Source organism: Lactuca serriola, chromosome 7 (assembly GCF_051521515.1).
Source record: "Lactuca serriola cultivar US96UC23 chromosome 7, Lser_US96UC23_V15, whole genome shotgun sequence".
Lineage (NCBI taxonomy): Eukaryota > Viridiplantae > Streptophyta > Magnoliopsida > Asterales > Asteraceae > Lactuca > Lactuca serriola.
Window position 1 is genome coordinate 177,671,411 of NC_136414.1, and position 20,097 is coordinate 177,691,507.

At 32.7% G+C, this 20,097-nt stretch overlaps 1 protein-coding gene across 1 annotated transcript; it reads left to right on the top strand.

Annotated features, from left to right (window-relative positions):
* The first annotated feature begins 5,060 nt into the window (after positions 1–5,060).
* Positions 5,061–5,948, top strand: LOC145064587 (protein FAR1-RELATED SEQUENCE 5-like). The gene has a single exon (XM_079012006.1). It carries the CDS (start codon positions 5,061–5,063, stop codon positions 5,946–5,948), a length of 888 nt encoding a protein of 295 aa, XP_078868132.1.
* The last annotated feature ends 14,149 nt before the right edge of the window (positions 5,949–20,097 follow it).

Consider the following 20,097-nt stretch of genomic DNA (forward strand, 5'->3'; position numbering starts at 1 on the left):
ATATAAAACGTGCCTTTGTGTATGATTCAACAAGTAGTAGAACAAGCCATATGAGTCGAAGTTTATCCATTCCTTCTACCTTCGGGATAAAAGCGATATCTGTGGGCCCCTCGATGATATAATGATGACACATGTGAGTGCTTGGCCAAGCCAGGACTGATTTGAATCAGAAATCGGGAAACAACAAATGGACAGAGAGAATGATTGATAATCCATGTCTCAGTCCATACGATATCCAGAATGGAGGAATATATGATCACTTATCTAATGGACAAGTCAATGACAAAGGTTAGAGTTCATCAGCAAGGTCAGAGTTCGACGGAAGCTTTTGAGAGCTACGATTGCCAGTCGGTTCTTGAAGTCATAACTATAATTGATAAGACTTGACCCGACCCGTCATGGTCCATTTGGGTTGCATGGCATCATGCACTTTGATAGACTATAATGAGAGAAATAACACTTAAGGTTGATTAATATATTATAAGTTCCAATATATTAATAGAATTATTTAATTAGTATTGATCAAGAATTAATCTAGAATTAATTAAGTGATCAAAAGAAGACTAATTAAATATATGGGTTGATTGTCTAAATCATCCATACTTGTATAATGGGCTAATGCTCCATGGATAATCAAGTTGGGCTAAAACCCATAGGAGTGTCCATGGATGCTCAAAGGTGTATTTGAACCCATGGATCCAAGGAAATGGAAGGCCATGACAATTAGGGTTTACCCTAATTGTAACAACTATATAAGATCATATTCTTTGGGAAAAATCGGCCACTATGGATAATAAGAAAGGGCTAGCCGATTTTAGGAGTGTTTAAGTTATTCCAAGTGTATTTGGTGTTGTGTGCACCATTTGAGGTGTCACACTTGAGGCACTTGGCACTCAAGCTTCATGAAGACATTCTACATCAAAGAGGTATATATTCTATCTTGTTATATTCATTATTTTGTATTCTAGATTAGGATAATACCTTGGATGTTCATAATTGCATGTATAATAGAGAAAACATAGATCCAAGGTATTTAGGGTTGCATGTACAGTTAGGAGTGTTAGAATGCTGAAAACCCAACATCACAATGGGCCGAGATAGTTGTTGTGAGAAGGAAGTCAGTAAGGCGTTTTGGGGCATGCTATGGGTAACCTTTGCAGGTTCAATTATGGGGTCAGGAGTTGCCTTGGTCCTCAGTGTTGAAAGGGATATCTGAGAGGTAGCTCGGGCTTATGATTGTTAGATATTAGAGGATACTTCTAAGCAAGCATGATCATTTTCTTGTGTCTGAGGACATGGTGTTGAGAGTTCTTTGTTTAGATGGGTTTCGATTGCAGTACAGTGGATGGGTCTCTAATGTAATTTGACCCTTTCGTTACTTAGAGTTTGATATGGATCGTTTAGTATATCTAGTATGAGTGATCGGTAGCCAATTTTTGGGCTTTGACATGTTCCTATCAGTCGCAACGAGAGAATTAGAGGGGCAGTGAGTTATCAGGGTTTGTTATTCGAGGAGCGAATAACATGGTGATAGCTTGAGAGGGCGGTCTGGCAGTGAGACAGGCCACTAGAGTTTCCAAATTCTGGAGAGTCAGAAGGGTATCATAGCGGCGGAAAATTATGTCCTCTTCTGGGTTTGGGAGTTCCTATTTAGTTTTAGGTGTCCATGGAGGAAGTTAGCTGTGTGGTATGAGATCCTTTCGATGGTACTTTTCGGGTTTTTGGGTTCGATCTATCTGACGTTGAGAAGCGATTTCGAGGGCGAAATCTAATTCAAGTGGGGGGGGGGGGGGGGGGGGTATTGTAACATCCAGACTTTCAGGTATATTATTGTGTGTTTAATTTTTGAGAAACCCTAATTTCCCAATTTCCCAGGGTTATAGCCTCGAGTCTTACTAAGACACATTGACTGGAGGGTCTTACTGTGTTATAGCATCGAGTGTCTAATGAGTTATGTTTGGTATTTTGGGGAACTCACTAAGTTTCGTGTTTATCGTGTTATGTGATATGTGTTTAAGGTTTTCTCAGGATCGCGGGAAGACACCGGCTTGATTGTACACACTAGAGAAATAGTTATTTTTGAGGATCCTGGATTATTAAACAAACAATTATGGAGTTGCGTTTCGTAAATTTAATCAATGAGATTTTTGTGTAATGTGTTACGAGAATTATGTGATTTTAAAATGAATAATTTGCTTGAAAATTTACGGTGTTACACGACCTCCACCTTTGTCACCACCAGCACAACCACCACCATCGCCGCAATCACCAAAACAAATACCAACAATTTGTTTTTATGAAAACAGTAAAAAAATACATATAACTTTATATAAAGACTAAACACATGGAAATAACTTTTATTTCATGTTTATTTCGTAGACATAGAAAAACTATGAATATATTTTACCTTTTAAAAACAAAAACGTAGTCTTTCATTTTAGGGCTAATAAACAAAAAAATAAAGTTCCTAACTTTATTTCTCCGTTCCATACAAGCTTGAAAAAGCAACATACTTTTAAATGAGTCCTTTGCTGCGTCTAGACAAAAAATTACAATCATATTTTCTTCAATCTTGTGTTGGTTTACACAAAGTCAAATACTATTGATTTTCAATTTGATACGTATCAAAGCGAACGGATGGTTGCCAAAAGGCAAGCTTTTTATTTGTTGGTTTCATTTGATATTTAATTATTTTTGAACTTATGATCATGCATGGAACACGTAGGACATCCCACCGAATTGATTCATGTCAAAAGATGTTTTGCTTTATCGAATCTTTATCTTTTGATTTTCACATTAATACAAAAAAGTTTGTTGGCTCAATACTACAGTAATGTGGGTGAGGCACACTGCAGTGATGTTAGCCTTTTTGAAAGTCTGCTGACATGGAATACATTTACCAATAAGAAACCTACAGCCTGGAGAGTTGTCTGCCCATGTCATTCTTGGTGACAACTATCCTCTAGTAGTTAGCCTCACCTCTTAACTTCTATATATATATATATATATATATATATATATATATATATATATATATATATATATATATATATATATATATATATATATATATATATATATATATATAGGTTTAGGTTCATGTGAGACGACCCAATTTTGTGAGACTGTGAGACGTATTTTTTTATTTTTTTTTTAGTTAAATCAAGTTCCGAAAATAATATTTAAAATTTTTTTTTTGGATTTTTCCATATATTTTGCATTTTAAAATTATTTTTTAGAATATGTACAGTATAATATTCTATTAGAATATTTCACGTATTTATAAAAAAAATGGAATTTTTTTTATTTATTTTTATTTTTTTTAGTTAATTCAAGTTCGGAAAATAATATTTAAAATTTTTTTTTAGATTTTTCCATATATTTTGTATTTTAAAATTATTTTTTTAGAATATGTCAGTGTAATATTCGATTAAAATATTTCATGTATTTTAAAAAAAAAACGGGATTTATTTTTATTTTTTTTATTTTTTTTTTACTTTTTTTTAAAATTTTTTTTTAGTTAATTCAAGTTCCGAAAATATGATTTAAAAAAATAATTTTTGGATCTTTCCATTTATTTTGCATATTAAAATTATTTTTAAACTTGGTCTCACGGTCTATATATATATATATATATATATATATATATATATATATATATATATATATATATATATATATATATATATATGGGAAAAGTGAATATACCCTCAAGGATATATAACATTACATACCCACTTATTAAAACTACGTAGTTTTGATTATAGGTAATTTTCTGAAAAAAAAAAAAAAAAAACAATTTCCTAACAAAGATATCTACGTTTCCTTATTCCTATAAAATAGAAATCGATTCTCCTTTTTTTTCGAATGATTACATAATAATCGCTGTGAAAACAATCGACAATAACAAAAAAAGATTTCATATAATCGCAATTTCGACTAAACCAAAACACGATTTCACAGAAATCGCAATTTTCATAAAAAGAAGTTTCAATTCAATTAACTGGTTTCGTGCAAACATTGTTGTGCTAGCTCATCCTGTTCCATGATCGATTTCGTTCAATGATAGTCTGGTTGTGAAACAAAAACGTTTTGTCATACGATCACAAAAAAAAAAAGAATTCAAATAAATTGGAATTCAAAGCAATCAGAGTTCACAGAAAAACGAAAGAAGGTAAATTCACATATCAGTTTAGATATTGATTTCCAGTCAAAAAAGTTTTAAGGTTTATGCATAGTCCATCAAAGAATCTCAATTAGATTGTAAGATATGATCACCAATGCATATGCATAACTGAGTAGTTAGATGTGAGATATACATCATGTTTTGAGTTAGAATACACTGATTCCTTAGCTGCAAATCATATAAATAATCAATTAAATATTCATCTCCATTATGACAAAAGAAATAAAAAATAATGGTTTTATACCTAAAAATGATGAATCGTAGGCTTGACTATTCAGGTATTATGGAAAAATTCATAGTAGTTGTCACCATTCTGTTTCTGTTTTCATAGTTTCTGTATTGTTCAAGTTTTGTTTATCTGTAACTTTCTCTTGTTACATTGTGCTTTCGTTAGTGCTAGCTGCTTGCTTTTAGCATTTTTTTTTTCATTTTTTATTTGACCATTTAAATGTATCTGTAGTATTCCTATTCCGACTAATGAATTAAATCAATGGAAAAAAAACAAGGAGAAGTCGATGACAGTTTCTGTGTAATATTACATTTGATGACAACTTTATTAATTTTTTTTAAACAATTAGAAGGTCTTATAAATTAAACATACAAACATTTTTTTTAACTAATCATTGATACATTATATGCACATGTATCCACAAATTATTTGGATCCATATATTAACTTAAAAAAATAATAAAATTGGTTATGTGTGATGAATAACACATTGTTTTATTTATATGCTTTGCAGCAAGAAAGAATGGAGAAGGCCATGATGTTTGAAACCGAAGCAACTGATCTGGCTATAGAACCGTATATATTTCATTTATTCATAAACTCGTATGTAGTCAATGAACGGCACCGCTCGATTCTACTGCCTAAGATGTCCCTCCCGGTAAATAAAAATGTTGACACAAATGATTTCATGGAAGAAACATATGAATCTGAAGCACATAACGATTTCGATGTGAACATTGAATTTGACGAAGATGGAGATAATGTTGAAAGGATACTGGGAAAGGTTTTCGATACGCCCGACGAAGCATATACATTTTATAACGATTATTCCTTTTTACATGGTTTTGGTATACGTAAAGATGATACGGTTAAAAACACAAGAACAAATGAGCCTTATCGGAAGTATTATGTATGCTGCAAAGAAGGTTTCAAACGGGTAGACAACAATGATTCAAGTGGAAATGAGAAAAAACGTCGTAGAGATGTTAGAACTGGATGTCAAGCAAAGCTTCGAATTACAAGACAGGAGGATGGAAAATGGTTGGTGGACTTATTTAATGACACACACAATCATGAATTGACCATGACACCAACGAAGGTAATCAAGCATCGATCTCATAGCAATTTTCACCGTTCAATAGAAGGTAAATCTCTTATGGTGCAATTTGGTCAAGCAGGGTTGAAACCTTCTCAGATTAAAAAGGCAGTTAATACAATGAAAACCTCAAATATAGCTGATGTTACTTCAAAGCAATGTGCTGATGTCTTATATGAGCATCGAAAACAACATAGAGGAAATGAGTTCTATGGACTTATAAAACATTTTCAAGATAAAACATTAGTTGACAGTGACCAGTATTTTGTCGTGGATTTGTCTGATGATGAGTATCCTATAAATATCTTTTGGGCTGATGGTAGATCAAGAGATGCATATACAAAATTTAGAGATGTTGTTGTGTTTGATGTCACTTATATGACTAACAAATTCAAGATGCCCTTTGCTCCCTTTACTGGGGTGAATCATCATGGATAGTCTATCCTTTTTGGTGGAGCATTGCTTGAAAATGAAAAGGAAGAGACATTTGAATGGCTATTTAAACATTTCCTCAAATATATGTTTAACAAGTATCCGAATGCAATTATTACCGATCAAGACAAAGCTATGGGTAATGCAATAAAAAAAGTGTTTCCAAATACTCGACATCGCTTTTGTTCATGGCATATCAGGAAGCATGAAACTGAGCACCTTCGATCTTATGTTTCCCGTTACAGTGATTTTCAAGAAACGCATAGAAAATGGGTAAATAGTGACACCATTGAACAATTTGAAGCAACATGGGAAGACATGTGTATTAAGTATGAACTAGAAAGCAATTGTTGGATTAGTGACATGTATAACCAACGTATACATTGGGCTAAACCCTTCTTGAAGGATATTTTCTTTGCTGGTATGACCACAACCGGACGAAGTGAGAGTATCAATTCATTTTTTGATGGATTTGTTAACTCGAAAACCATGCTGAATGAATTTGTTGTACAATACGACAAAGCAGTTGAGTCACGAAGGGCTGCCGAAGAAGATGAAGACTTCAAGACTATGAACTCAAGGCCGGTTCTTTCTTCGGTGCATCCAATCGAAGCAAAAGTTGGTCAATGTTATACTAGAAAGATGTTTGATACTTTCAAAAAAGAATGGACCGAAGCTATTACCAATTTGAGTCACAATACCCTAACAAAAACTACAGAAGAAAGCACATATAAAGTTGGGCAATTGGACGTTGATAAAAAAATATTGGCGTATTGTTACCTTTCGTTCTTTAAATCAAGTCATTGTCACATGTTCTTGTTCTATGTATGAGACAAATGGGATTTTATGCAAGCATAGCTTATATGTGATGAAGAAGAAGAATGTTCAAGAACTGCCGAGTCATTATATTTTACCGCGATGGACACTTGGTGTTAGGTACAAATTAGGTAGTGTTAGTATCGGACTTGGAGAAATTAATAATGAAAATGGAGTTAGTGCCTACACATTATTTTGTGTCCGTTCAAATTTTACTAAACTAATTGAACAATCAAGGAACTCCCCTTCGGAGATACAAAAACTCAATTCGATGTTGATAAATCTTTTAGATGATCAAGCAAACCGAAAGAAATCTGTGTCTTCGGAGAATGCATCTCAAAGTTTTTGTATGGGAGTTTCACAAGTAGATATGATGCCACAGTTATCTGTCCGTGATCCTCTTGGTCCAACTACTACAAAAGGGCGTCCTAAACTTGCAAGTAGAATCAAGTCTTCTTTGGAAGCCCCTAAAAAACGAACATGCTCTTACTGTCAAGGATTGGGTCGTTATGCTACTAGTTGTTCAAAAAGAAAGGTAATTATATAAATAACTTAATTTTATTGATTGATAACTCTAATAATTATATTAACACTTTTTTATTTTTTTCATGTATCAGGCAGATGAATCGTTGCAAGAGACATAATGATAAGATGTCTTATTTCTGTGAGGAAAAGAAAAACTAGATGCTTCTTGACATTTTTTTGGTTAACTGCACCTTTTTCATGTTTAGACACAAATGGTGTATGAATAATCTAGAAGTTATTGATGCTTCTTAACAATTTTAATGTTTTCGAATGAAATTTGTTGATTGTTTATGATTTGTGTGATTATAATTGAAATTTGGTTGCCATTATGTGTTTCAGACGAAAGTATGAGGGTATTTTGTGAAAAAAAAAAACAGAAGTGCGATGATATTTGGTGAAAGACGAAAGTATGATGGTATTTTGTGAAAAAAACGAAAGTACAATGGTATTTTGTGAAAAAACGAAAATATGAGGGTATTTCGTGAAAAAAAAATGAAAGTACAATGGTATTTTGTGAAAAAACAAAAGTATGAGGGTATTTTGTGAAAAAAACGGAAGTACGATGATATTTTGTGAAAAAACTAAAGTATGAGGGTATTTTGTGAAAAAAATGAAAGCACAACGGTATTTTGTGAAAAAACGGAAGTATGAGGTTATTTTTGGGTAAAACTGAAAGTATATGACCATAATGGGCCAAAACTGAAAATATGTGTCAAGACGAAATTATGATGTTATTGTGAGTGAAAAACAAAAATATGATGCTATTGTGGGTGAGATACAAAATTATGATGCTATTATGGGTTAAAAACGAAATTATGGCGCTATTGTGGGGTAAAAACGAAAATATGATAAGTACATTGGTATTTTGAATAAATAAGAAAAGTAGGTTGCTATTTCAAGTCAATCCACCAAACACAATACTATTTTGTATACACTTTCTGTCAACATATAAATTTCGTCTAAAAACTATAAAAATTATGTCCTAACTAAGACATGATTACATCACTTAACATACTCTTCAGCTTCTTTGGTGTCTACGTGCAACCCAAGATCTTTCAATGGTAATGATCTGCATAAAATAAATTGGTATAAAGAATAAAGAATGGTTGTACAAAAGCTAAAATATGATCAACATTCCAAACCCTTAGTGTAATTTTCATTTTTTTTATCCATTCAACCTAATACGAAAGCCCAAAAGGAAACACTTGATAAAGGTACTAACATTTATGGATTAAAAAAAAATGGTTAAAGAATACTAACATATATTTAGCCGTGTAAATGATCTTCAAGTGATCCCAAAGTCAGAAACTCATAAACTTGGAGGCGTTGATCTACATCTGCATAATAACCTATCAAATTTACAAGAATTGGGTGATGTAACAGGGTAATTATAAGAACCTCCACCAAAAATAACAACAACAAACCATTCAACATTTAGGCATGCTATAATAAATAACAACAAACCATTCAATGCCAAAAACTTTTCTCTTATGATTTGATGTGAAGCAACTTTTTTGGTGTTGACCAAAAGCTGACCTGCACTCACATTACAAACATACAAATTAAAAATTGAATCATTAATTATTTATTTATTAAATTGTTAGGAAAAAAACAAGTGCTCACATGATAGCAAAAATGAGGGACCAAAGGCTTGTGGTTTAAATTCGTTAGGAGAACAATCAAGCAGATTAACACTATGAGGTTTTTGGTATGAAGGTGTACATGATAAATCATAAATTCATTCAAAGGGTAGAGGGCACTTTAAAACAAAAAAGGAAGGGCTAATTGTAGCTTCAAGTATACAATTGGGTCAAAAGAACTTATTAGTCCTGCTCTTTGTGTCTGATAACAAATGATAATTGAACACCTGTTGGACATAAAAAAAAATTGTGAACAACACATGGTATGTAACCACCACTACTAGAAAAACAGCCTTTTACGACGCTCATTGCGCGTCGTAAAAGGCTTAGACGACGCGCAAATGCGTGTCAAGGAAGGCCCTGTCATAAAGAGAGACGACGCGCTTTTGCGCGTCGTCTATAGACGACGCGCATTTACAACGCTCATTTACGACGCTCAATTACGACGCGCGTTTACGACACGCAATGCGTATCAAGGAAGGCCCTGTCATAAAGGAAGACGACACGCATTCGCGTGTCGTAACCTTACGACGCGCGTGTTAATGACACGCAATGCGTATCAAGAAAGCCTCTGTCAAGAAAGGCCATGTCATAAATGAAGATGACACACATTTTTGCGTATCATAATTTTAAATGTTTAAAAAAATATATTTCTTATAGATTTACTTATTTTCAAATTAAATTTTTATTTAATGTTTCAAAATAGAAAATAAAATATCATATACAAAAAATAGAATCCATTGCATAAATTTAATGTCATACAATTCTATTTATTACTATATATTAATTTGCATCTAATACTATGTACATTAAATTCCAACTAAGTAAAGTTGCATCTTGCCTTTCATAATTCTTTAAGACTAATGCTCCAAACAGTTGATTATATGACTAAGTTCACCATCCTGTTCAGCTGTTAGATTTGCAACAATTCGCAGGTTTTTTATCTGTCCACTTATCTGCACCATAATCATGGAAAGGATGAGCAACCTTCAGCTATAAGCCTATAAGGTATGAGTGTGACACATTAATGGAAAGGACTATGATATGTAGTTATATACCTCAGGGTAATGGTTATCAAGCAAAAATACAACAAGATTAGTACACTCAATTTTTGTCTTGTTGTTTCTAGAATGCGGACCTTCCAAAATATATGGAAAAGTTATAGCAGTTGAATAGCTATGTATGATCTTCTTCATTAGTATAGTCTCAAATGATAATTGAACACCTGTTGGACATAAAAAAAAATTGTGAACAACACATGGTATGTAACCACCACTACTAGAAAAACAGCCTTTTACGACGCTCATTGCGCGTCGTAAAAGGCTTAGATGACGCGCAAATGCGTGTCAAGGAAGGCCCTGTCATAAAGAGAGACGACGCGCTTTTGCGCGTCGTCTATAGACGACGCGCATTTACGACGCTCATTTACGACGCTCAATTACGACGCGCGTTTACGACACGCAATGCGTATCAAGGAAGGCCCTGTCATAAAGGAAGACGACACGCATTCGCGTGTCGTAACCTTACGACGCGCGTGTTAATGACACGCAATGCGTATCAAGAAAGCCTCTGTCAAGAAAGGCCATGTCATAAATGAAGATGACACACATTTTTGCGTATCATAATTTTAAATGTTTAAAAAAATATATTTCTTATAGATTTACTTATTTTCAAATTAAATTTTTATTTAATGTTTCAAAATAGAAAATAAAATATCATATACAAAAAATAGAATCCATTGCATAAATTTAATGTCATACAATTCTATTTATTACTATATATTAATTTGCATCTAATACTATGTACATTAAATTCCAACTAAGTAAAGTTGCATCTTGCCTTTCATAATTCTTTAAGACTAATGCTCCAAACAGTTGATTATATGACTAAGTTCACCATCCTGTTCAGCTGTTAGATTTGCAACAATTCGCAGGTTTTTTATCTGTCCACTTATCTGCACCATAATCATGGAAAGGATGAGCAACCTTCAGCTATAAGCCTATAAGGTATGAGTGTGACACATTAATGGAAAGGACTATGATATGTAGTTATATACCTCAGGGTAATGGTTATCAAGCAAAAATACAACAAGATTAGTACACTCAATTTTTGTCTTGTTGTTTCTAGAATGCGGACCTTCCAAAATATATGGAAAAGTTATAGCAGTTGAATAGCTATGTATGATCTTCTTCATTAGTATAGTCTCAAATGATAATTGAACACCTGTTGGACATAAAAAAAAATTGTGAACAACACATGGTATGTAACCACCACTACTAGAAAAACAGCCTTTTACGACGCTCATTGCGCGTCGTAAAAGGCTTAGACGACGCGCAAATGCGTGTCAAGGAAGGCCCTGTCATAAAGAGAGACGACGCGCATTTACGACGCTCATTTACGACGCTCAATTACGACGCGCGTTTACGACACGCAATGCGTATCAAGGAAGGCCCTGTCATAAAGGAAGACGACACGCATTCGCGTGTCGTAACCTTACGACGCGCGTGTTAATGACACGCAATGCGTATCAAGAAAGCCTCTGTCAAGAAAGGCCATGTCATAAATGAAGATGACACACATTTTTGCGTATCATAATTTTAAATGTTTAAAACAATATATTTCTTATAGATTTACTTATTTTCAAATTAAATTTTTATTTAATGTTTCAAAATAGAAAATAAAATATCATATACAAAAAATAGAATCCATTGCATAAATTTAATGTCATACAATTCTATTTATTACTATATATTAATTTGCATCTAATACTATGTACATTAAATTCCAACTAAGTAAAGTTGCATCTTGCCTTTCATAATTCTTTAAGACTAATGCTCCAAACAGTTGATTATATGACTAAGTTCACCATCCTGTTCAGCTGTTAGATTTGCAACAATTCGCAGGTTTTTTATCTGTCCACTTATCTGCACCATAATCATGGAAAGGATGAGCAACCTTCAGCTATAAGCCTATAAGGTATGAGTGTGACACATTAATGGAAAGGACTATGATATGTAGTTATATACCTCAGGGTAATGGTTATCAAGCAAAAATACAACAAGATTAGTACACTCAATTTTTGTCTTGTTGTTTCTAGAATGCGGACCTTCCAAAATATATGGAAAAGTTATAGCAGTTGAATAGCTATGTATGATCTTCTTCATTAGTATAGTCTCAAATTTCTTGCAATACATGCCTCAACAATCAGATGCCCCTTCCACATGGTGAAGCATAGGTGCATCTTCCTCCCCTGACGCCACCCGTAATTTATGTATCTGTATATATTTTTTAAACATCATTTATCCAGTCAACACTTGATCTTAAAAAAAAAAAAGAACAAAGCCTCAATGATATCAATGTACTAATTAAAACCCATACATTGCTGAGAAATTGAAAAGCCTTCTCGATCCCATGACTCTCTTTGATATAAAGAAAAAGGTGTATAGTCTACACATCATAAGAATGCATATATTAATTAGTGACTAATATATTAACAACAAAAAGAAATTAAAAAGAGAAAAAGAAAAAACCAAGCTTGATAGATCTTCCTTAATGGAGCTGTCTGAAGATGGCAATTCTCCACCTGTGTACTCATCAAAAAAAAAGGGCCCACCTGTGTACTCATCAAAGGCTTATAGAAAATTCCAACTATTAATGGCTCTTTATTATTATTATTATTATTATTATTATTATTATTATTATTATTATTATTATAAGCTTACTCATGGTATATTGATTTGATTCATAAAGCATACAGTTTATTACCCAACAGCCCAACGAACTCTGAAACTTAAGTAAAAAATGGATCTTTTGAGGACCCCACATTAACACATTTCACAACATACATAAACAGACAAACCAGAACGAATTCAGAGTTATCTTATTCATCTCTTTCATATATATATATATATATATATATATATATATATATATATATATATAAAACAATCAAAAAAGAAGTAAGGATGAAACTAACCTGTAGGACCTTAGCTACACCTTCCGGATAAAATTCCCTATGTCTAGCAGTTCCTGGAAGTGGTTGGCCTTCATCATTTTCATCAGCTTTCTTGTCAGCTTTCTCAGCTTCTCCCCTACTCCCCTTATCTGGAAATAGCATGTCGGTAAATGCTCACATTTCATGAAAGAAAGTAACTCAATAAAAGATGTCAAAGTGAAGTACAGATTAGAGACAGACATAATAATCCAAAAGACATGACATGGTTTTGATTTTCAGGTTTCCCTTCTCCAATATTAGGTGGTCCTGGAAGCTTCATGCGATATATCTCCTGTAATCACACCACATAACAATTATAGTGGTGAAGTTTGTGACTTTATTTTTTGGTTTTGGTAGCTTACCTGGTCAAACCTGTTGACTGCTTCGACTAAAAAGGGTGAGTAAATCAACTGATTCTTCCCGCTCTTCAACATAAGCCACCTTGGAGTGATTAACATGTTTCAATCATGGGTAATGCAGGAAGTCTTTTAGGTAAAATCGCATATTTGGCCTTTCACCACTACACTTTCGGCAAACAACAATTGACAAAACTGTTCATCAAGATGTAATGTGCATTTTTTTGCTTTTTGGATCTTGTATGTGAGTCTTCGGAGTCCCCAATCATTGAATCTATGAACTCAACCCTTTTTCTCAGTTAGAAACACTTGATACAGAAATCTAACGATGATGAATCCGGTGATCAAGTGAAGAAAGAGAAGCAGCAGGCTGAGGAAGGTGGTTCTGCTTCAACGGAAAAAGAAAAGATGGAGAAGGATGTTGAAGTGGACATGAGGGGTAAATTGGTAAAATCACTTTCTTTTCAATCGGAAATCAGATAAATAATCTGTCAAATGAATTTGTTTCTCAACCGTACACCAGGGGTAAATCGGTCAAATCATTTTCTTTTCTTGATTAATAATTCTCAACAAGCCATATAGGGGTTGTCCAATGTCATTTAAAGGGTACTATAGTCTATAGACATCTGGCTAATATTCAAACACTATTATAAAATAAAGTCGAACATAGTAATTGTTAGTACCTTGTCTGTTATCCAGAGCTTATTCTTGTCTGCTTGGACCAAGTTCCAGTAATTGAGAATCATATTATCCTGTACAAACAAAAACCCTTCTGCACTCTTAAATCTATCAAACAATCTTGGAAGTTGCCTGCCACACACAAAAAAACAAACTAATTTGTTACAAGCCCAAATGTCTAAAATACCCTTGTCTTGTTTACCATATGCATGATGCATCATATCACTATTTAAAATGCAAGACAGTATGAGCTCAATCTTTCAAAATTTATACAATATATACCAACTTTTTACAAATTTATACACTATACTTTGCTGAGGAAGGTGGTTCTGCTTCAACGGAAAAAGAAAACAAGAAGAAGAACGATGTTGAAGCGGAAAACGGGAAGCAGCACTCTGAATATGAATAATGTGGTCAAGAATAAGAACATATAGAGGAAAAATTCACAAAAACAAAGGGGAATTAAAATTTATATATAGATGTTGAAATAGGAAGACAAACTATGTCAGGATTCTATGCCAAGTGCTTCTTCAAATAGCCTTTCACTGTACCCTGGAAACCTCCAGGACCTATGATGGGTTCTTCCACGTCAGCAAGTTGAGACCCGATGAGACCTTGCAAAGTCCATGTAATTGGACATAGGTAGTAGAACCAGATCCACCATCCGGGTATTAACTACATACAAAAAACAAAAGTAAAAAAAATAGGAAATAAATAAAACATTGGTATTAGGTAGAAGTTAGTTACTAGTTTTGGGACAAGAAAACCAGCAAGGAGGTTCCATAAAGATTAAAAAGCAGCAGAAACAACATCAGCCATTTGTTGAGATGGTGCAAGACCAATAGCCAACATTCCATAGAAGGTAAAGTAAGTGAAAGTTAAAAACATGAATGCAAGGTAGAGAAAAAACTTCCATGCACCAACCACAACAATAATTGAAGCTAACACTGTAATTTGTAATTTGTAATTGTATTTTATTCACAGCAAAAGAAGGTAAATATATAAGTATCAATGAATCATACCAATTGTCCTCTGAAACTTGATCATGAAGTATGTAGTGATGCCATATAATATTGTCTGGGCCGCAATGTAGGGGATCTCCACAAGACCCTACAGTAGATGTATAAGATGTATAAGATGTATAATTTGCTTGTGTATATATGAACACAAGTTAAAATGGCCATTTACACATACACACAGAGAATCAAATTACACATACACACGCAAAGATATCTGTTCATACCTGGTTTGGATTGAAGAAGGCCATGGTTCAGGGGAAGGGGCAAGCAGATAATGCAACAAATGTATCATACAGGGAGGAATGCTTAATTCCATTCCTTCACACACAATCACATTTAGGGCTTCACGCCCATAAACTGCCTCTCAATATTCAACATGTCCTTATCTTCACTATCTAGATGCGAGATTTAGACATGTTGTTCATAGGTCTGGAGCAGTTGATGGTATCGTAGAGGTAGTGATCGACGATCTGTTGAACGGATGAAGCAGAGAAGTCGTCGACAGATGCTCCTAGGTTGGGGAAAAGGGAAGGGTAGGGCTGGTCAAAGAAGGCAGCAATGGCGACCACCAGAGAGGAAGGGAGGAGAAAGAATACCGATAAGAAAAGGAAGAGGAAGAAAAGAAAAATTGTACGTACCGTAGGTTTCTTGAGAGCAAAAGTGGTCTGAGGGTTGCGTTTTGCCCTGATTGGCTCCCAATTACCGTAAAGGGTTTGGGTTATGTTATTTATTTGAATCCCCTGGTTTAAGAATGTTGTATTTTACACACCATAAACTTTCTCTCTAGCTCCACCATCGACTGTGAGAACGTGGGTGAAGGCGGAGGCCCTAGGGCTTCTTCTTGCTAATTCAAAGATCAACATCGATGGTAAAGGTGGAGGCATCGGTAGAGGGAACAATCTAAAAAGAGAGGAGATCAAACCATTTAGTGTGAGGTTTGATTTGGAAGAAATCTCAAACCCTTAACCTTAAACATGATGTGAAGCGATTGATCCATAATTTTCTTCGTCTACGTCAATTCATTGGGCTCACATAATCGGATGATGGTCGTAAATTTAGCATTCTTCGAGAAGGAAGGTGCATCGCCATATTTTAAGGCTGGAAGAGGCAATGAGGATTGGAGATAGTGGATGTGGATGAGGGGTGGAGACGAGGGAGAAGAAGGTGGGGTTTAAAAATTTTGGGGATTTCATTTTCCCACCGAGACGCGCGTTTCTTAAAAGAAAATATAAAACGACATTCACATACGACGCACAAGTGCCTTCCGTTTTTTTAATATTTTTACATGAGACACTAATTTAAGGGCACTCAGTAATGCGCGACCTAAATCCTTAAAATTTTTGAAGAGATGACACTTTTTTAAGGTCGCTCTCTAATGCGTAACATAAATCAAAGAGCGTCGTGTTTTGCGCGTCGTAAAAGGCCTTTTTTCTAGTAGTGCACAAACCAGATACCGGATTTTATGAGTGAAATCAACACAACTCAAAATCCAAGAAGGAATTGTATAAACCCAACATGGGTAAAAGTGTGAATCTATACCCTTGTTGATCATTGGTCGCTTGGCTACTAAAATTGATATTTATGTGAACAAAACTTCACTCAAGCATTTAAACAAACACTTGGTGTACATTATAAACAAATTTATATTTGAAAGGAATAAAAGACAGAAATTACCAAAGAATTCACCTAGTATTTCACAAATTTTAGTGTAAGGAAATTACTATAAGTCTAGTTTAATTTTACCTAAGGCAAATTCAAAACAAAAGGCACACCAAGAACAAAGTGAAGAAGATGAAATAAAGAAGCCTCATCCCGTGACCTGATTAGGCAGAAAAAAAAAAATCAAAGAAGATATAAGAAGATACCCCAATTCTAAATAAGATTCGAAAATTCATGCATAAACAAAATCAACGAAAATCGAATACAATCACGAAATCAAGGAAAATCGAAAATCAGTGCATAGGACTTACGAGAACTGAAGCAAAAATCACGAAGCCAAAATCACGCAATCTCTGGTGTAAATCGATAGTGAATCAGAAAAAATCAAACGATGGAACCTTCAATGGTGAATCAACAAAAATCAAACGCTTGAACCTCAGTGTTATCAGCAAGGATTCGACACTTCTCATGTTTTAAGGAATCAGATTGGAACAAAAGTCAGATACACAAATAACCAAAGGACTACGCAAATTAGCGATCCGACGTCGTTTTAAGCATAAGGTATGTAAGCTGTATACCCTTAAGGGTATATTCACTTTTCCATATATATATATATATATATATATATATATATATATATATATATATATATATATATATATATATATATATATATATATATATATTAGTTGTATATTATTCATACATATATGTTACGCATTCTACTTGGTGAATATTTCTAATTTCTATATTGCGATTGATTCACATCAATGGCGGATGCATCGGTTTTGAGTCGGTGCATGCACCCCATATAGAAAAATTATAAATATGTTTGATTTTTAATTCATATCCTCGATATAATGAAAAGTTTTACTAATATGTCGTAGTTATAATTATGTGTTACATATTATTAGTTCATTTTTTTTAATTAATAATTTATTTTTAAACATAAATATTATTTTTACCAAAATAGCTTTCAATATTAATTAAACTACAATGAAATTAAATATAATAAAAAAATATAATCAGGACTAGTCCTAAGAAATTAAATATTTTCAAAGATAGATGAACTAGATAAAAATGATAATTATTATTATTATAAGTTTTTATTTTCAAAAAGTATATATGACAAAGAAATTGGGCATTTTGCACCTCCCACTTTGTCTCTTTCAACGACCCTACGGGTATAATTGTCATTTCATCTAATAAATTTAATGGTAGTTAATATTTCTTTAATATGTATTTTTTTTATTTGTGGACAATGATTTTAAGACGGAATATCATATATGGATTATGACACTATTAATATGTCATATGTAACAAACAAGTATGAAGTGATTCATATAAAATTGCTTCCATTAATGCATCAATTTTATAATTGAATCTTATGATAATTTTTTTTAAAAAAATGGTATTGCATGCGTGACTAGGTGTCTCCTGTATGTGCGACGACGTAAACACAATTCATTAAACATGTACATTTGTGGTTTGATATATGACACGATCAAAATGCGTTTTAAATAATAAGTAACTCATGAACTTTGCATATTTTCCCTTGGACACCTATGGTTGTGCGTGTATCTATTTACACGTATACACTACACCAACTTACATGTCAGCTTTCGTGTATTTGTCATAAAAGGGTCGATAACTGCAGGCTCTCGTAGCTCATGGTTTACGAGTTCGAATATGTCGATAACTAAACACCAAAAACATCAAAAAAAATAAATAGGGTGTGAAGGCGACAACAACAACAACAGAAGACAAACTCCATGAATATATTGGATTTTATGGGAACTATGAAACACAAATTCATGAAGTAATAGAATATAATAGAAACTGATCGCTAGCGTCGAAACATACGTCGACTTTCAAGTTTGAGAATTCGCAGCTGTATTTTATGTGTGTAAATCGCATGCATGCATGCCGCGTGTCCAATACATATACGTTATGCATGCACTACGTAACTTACTAACGTATACTTTGAACATTAATTATAAAATAAGAGTAATAACGTTAAAACTTAAAAGCATTGCCACGTGATATGCCCGAATAGGATACAATCGAATGACATAATCGATGATCGCATGCTCCATGCATGCCCACGTGAAATGCATGCTGTCTCCTGCGTACCCTCGTATGTTTACAAAAGACAAATCTCACCCACGGATTCACACGAAGGTATGTATATAAAAAAATAGAATAGGTTTTAGACAAAATTTCATGAACGGCCATTTTGCCCATTTTTCTTTGAAATGGTTATTAAGAAAAGTTTTTTCCTAAGATAATCCATAACCATCAAACCTTACATACATATAGTTCTTACTGTAGATGTTCGTTAGATCGATCTCTTAGTTGAAATTTTTTTTTAGATAAAGACTATTTTTGGCATTTTATAAAACTTGTTTAAGGATCATTTATAAAATTTTATATACGGACCACTCAAAATTTTACAATGTTATTCTCTTATTTTTTTTCTACACAATGACCATTTGAAATACCCTACTACATATTTTAAAATAATTAACCAAAGGAATAATAAAACATTAAATTTCGTCTAAGTCTTTTTTTTAACCAAAAATAAATTTCCAAACAAAATTAATGTCATATTGTTATTAAATATGACATTAATTCTATTTAATTCATTTTATAGAAATATATAAAATATTTTTATTTTCTATTAAATAAAATGAATTAATCGAAATTAATGTCAAATTATTCATATGATTAACTATCTTAGCATGTGTAGTAGTGTAGTTTACTATTACCTAACAAATGTTTTTTAATTTTGCTTTGAAAGGTGTATGTCTTTATTAATGAATATATTTAAAATTTGATAAATTTAAATAATTTTTTAAATTAAATATCTAAAGTTTATATCAAACCAATATAAAATTTACAGTACTTATATTATAAAACAAAACTGTAATATAATTGTATCTATAACTCAAAATAACATATTTATATTTTTAAAATAAATTAACAACGTACTATTATTTCTATAATAACATATATATATATATATATATATATATATATATATATATATATATATATATATAAAAGATAAATATTAAAATTACAACATATAAAATTAAAAAGTAATAAAATGATGGTTTTATACTTCAAATCTTTTTCAATAAAAGATAGAAAAAACGAAAATATTTAATTATGTACTGTAGTTTGAATATTTTTCATATATTTATATATTTAGAAATATATAATAACAAAGTTGTGAAAAATTTAAGGAAATCTTTTAAAATAAATTTGAATTAAAAAAAAAAAGTAAAACAGAAGGTCGAAAATGTTTAAGAGAGAGAGAGAGAGAGAAAGAGAGAGAGAGAGAGATGATAGTGAATGATATTCATGAACATGAATTATATAATGACCCATATATAAGAAGTGAATGATATTCATGAACATGAATTAACACTCAAGAGATGATAATGAAACATAAACATGAAAGAA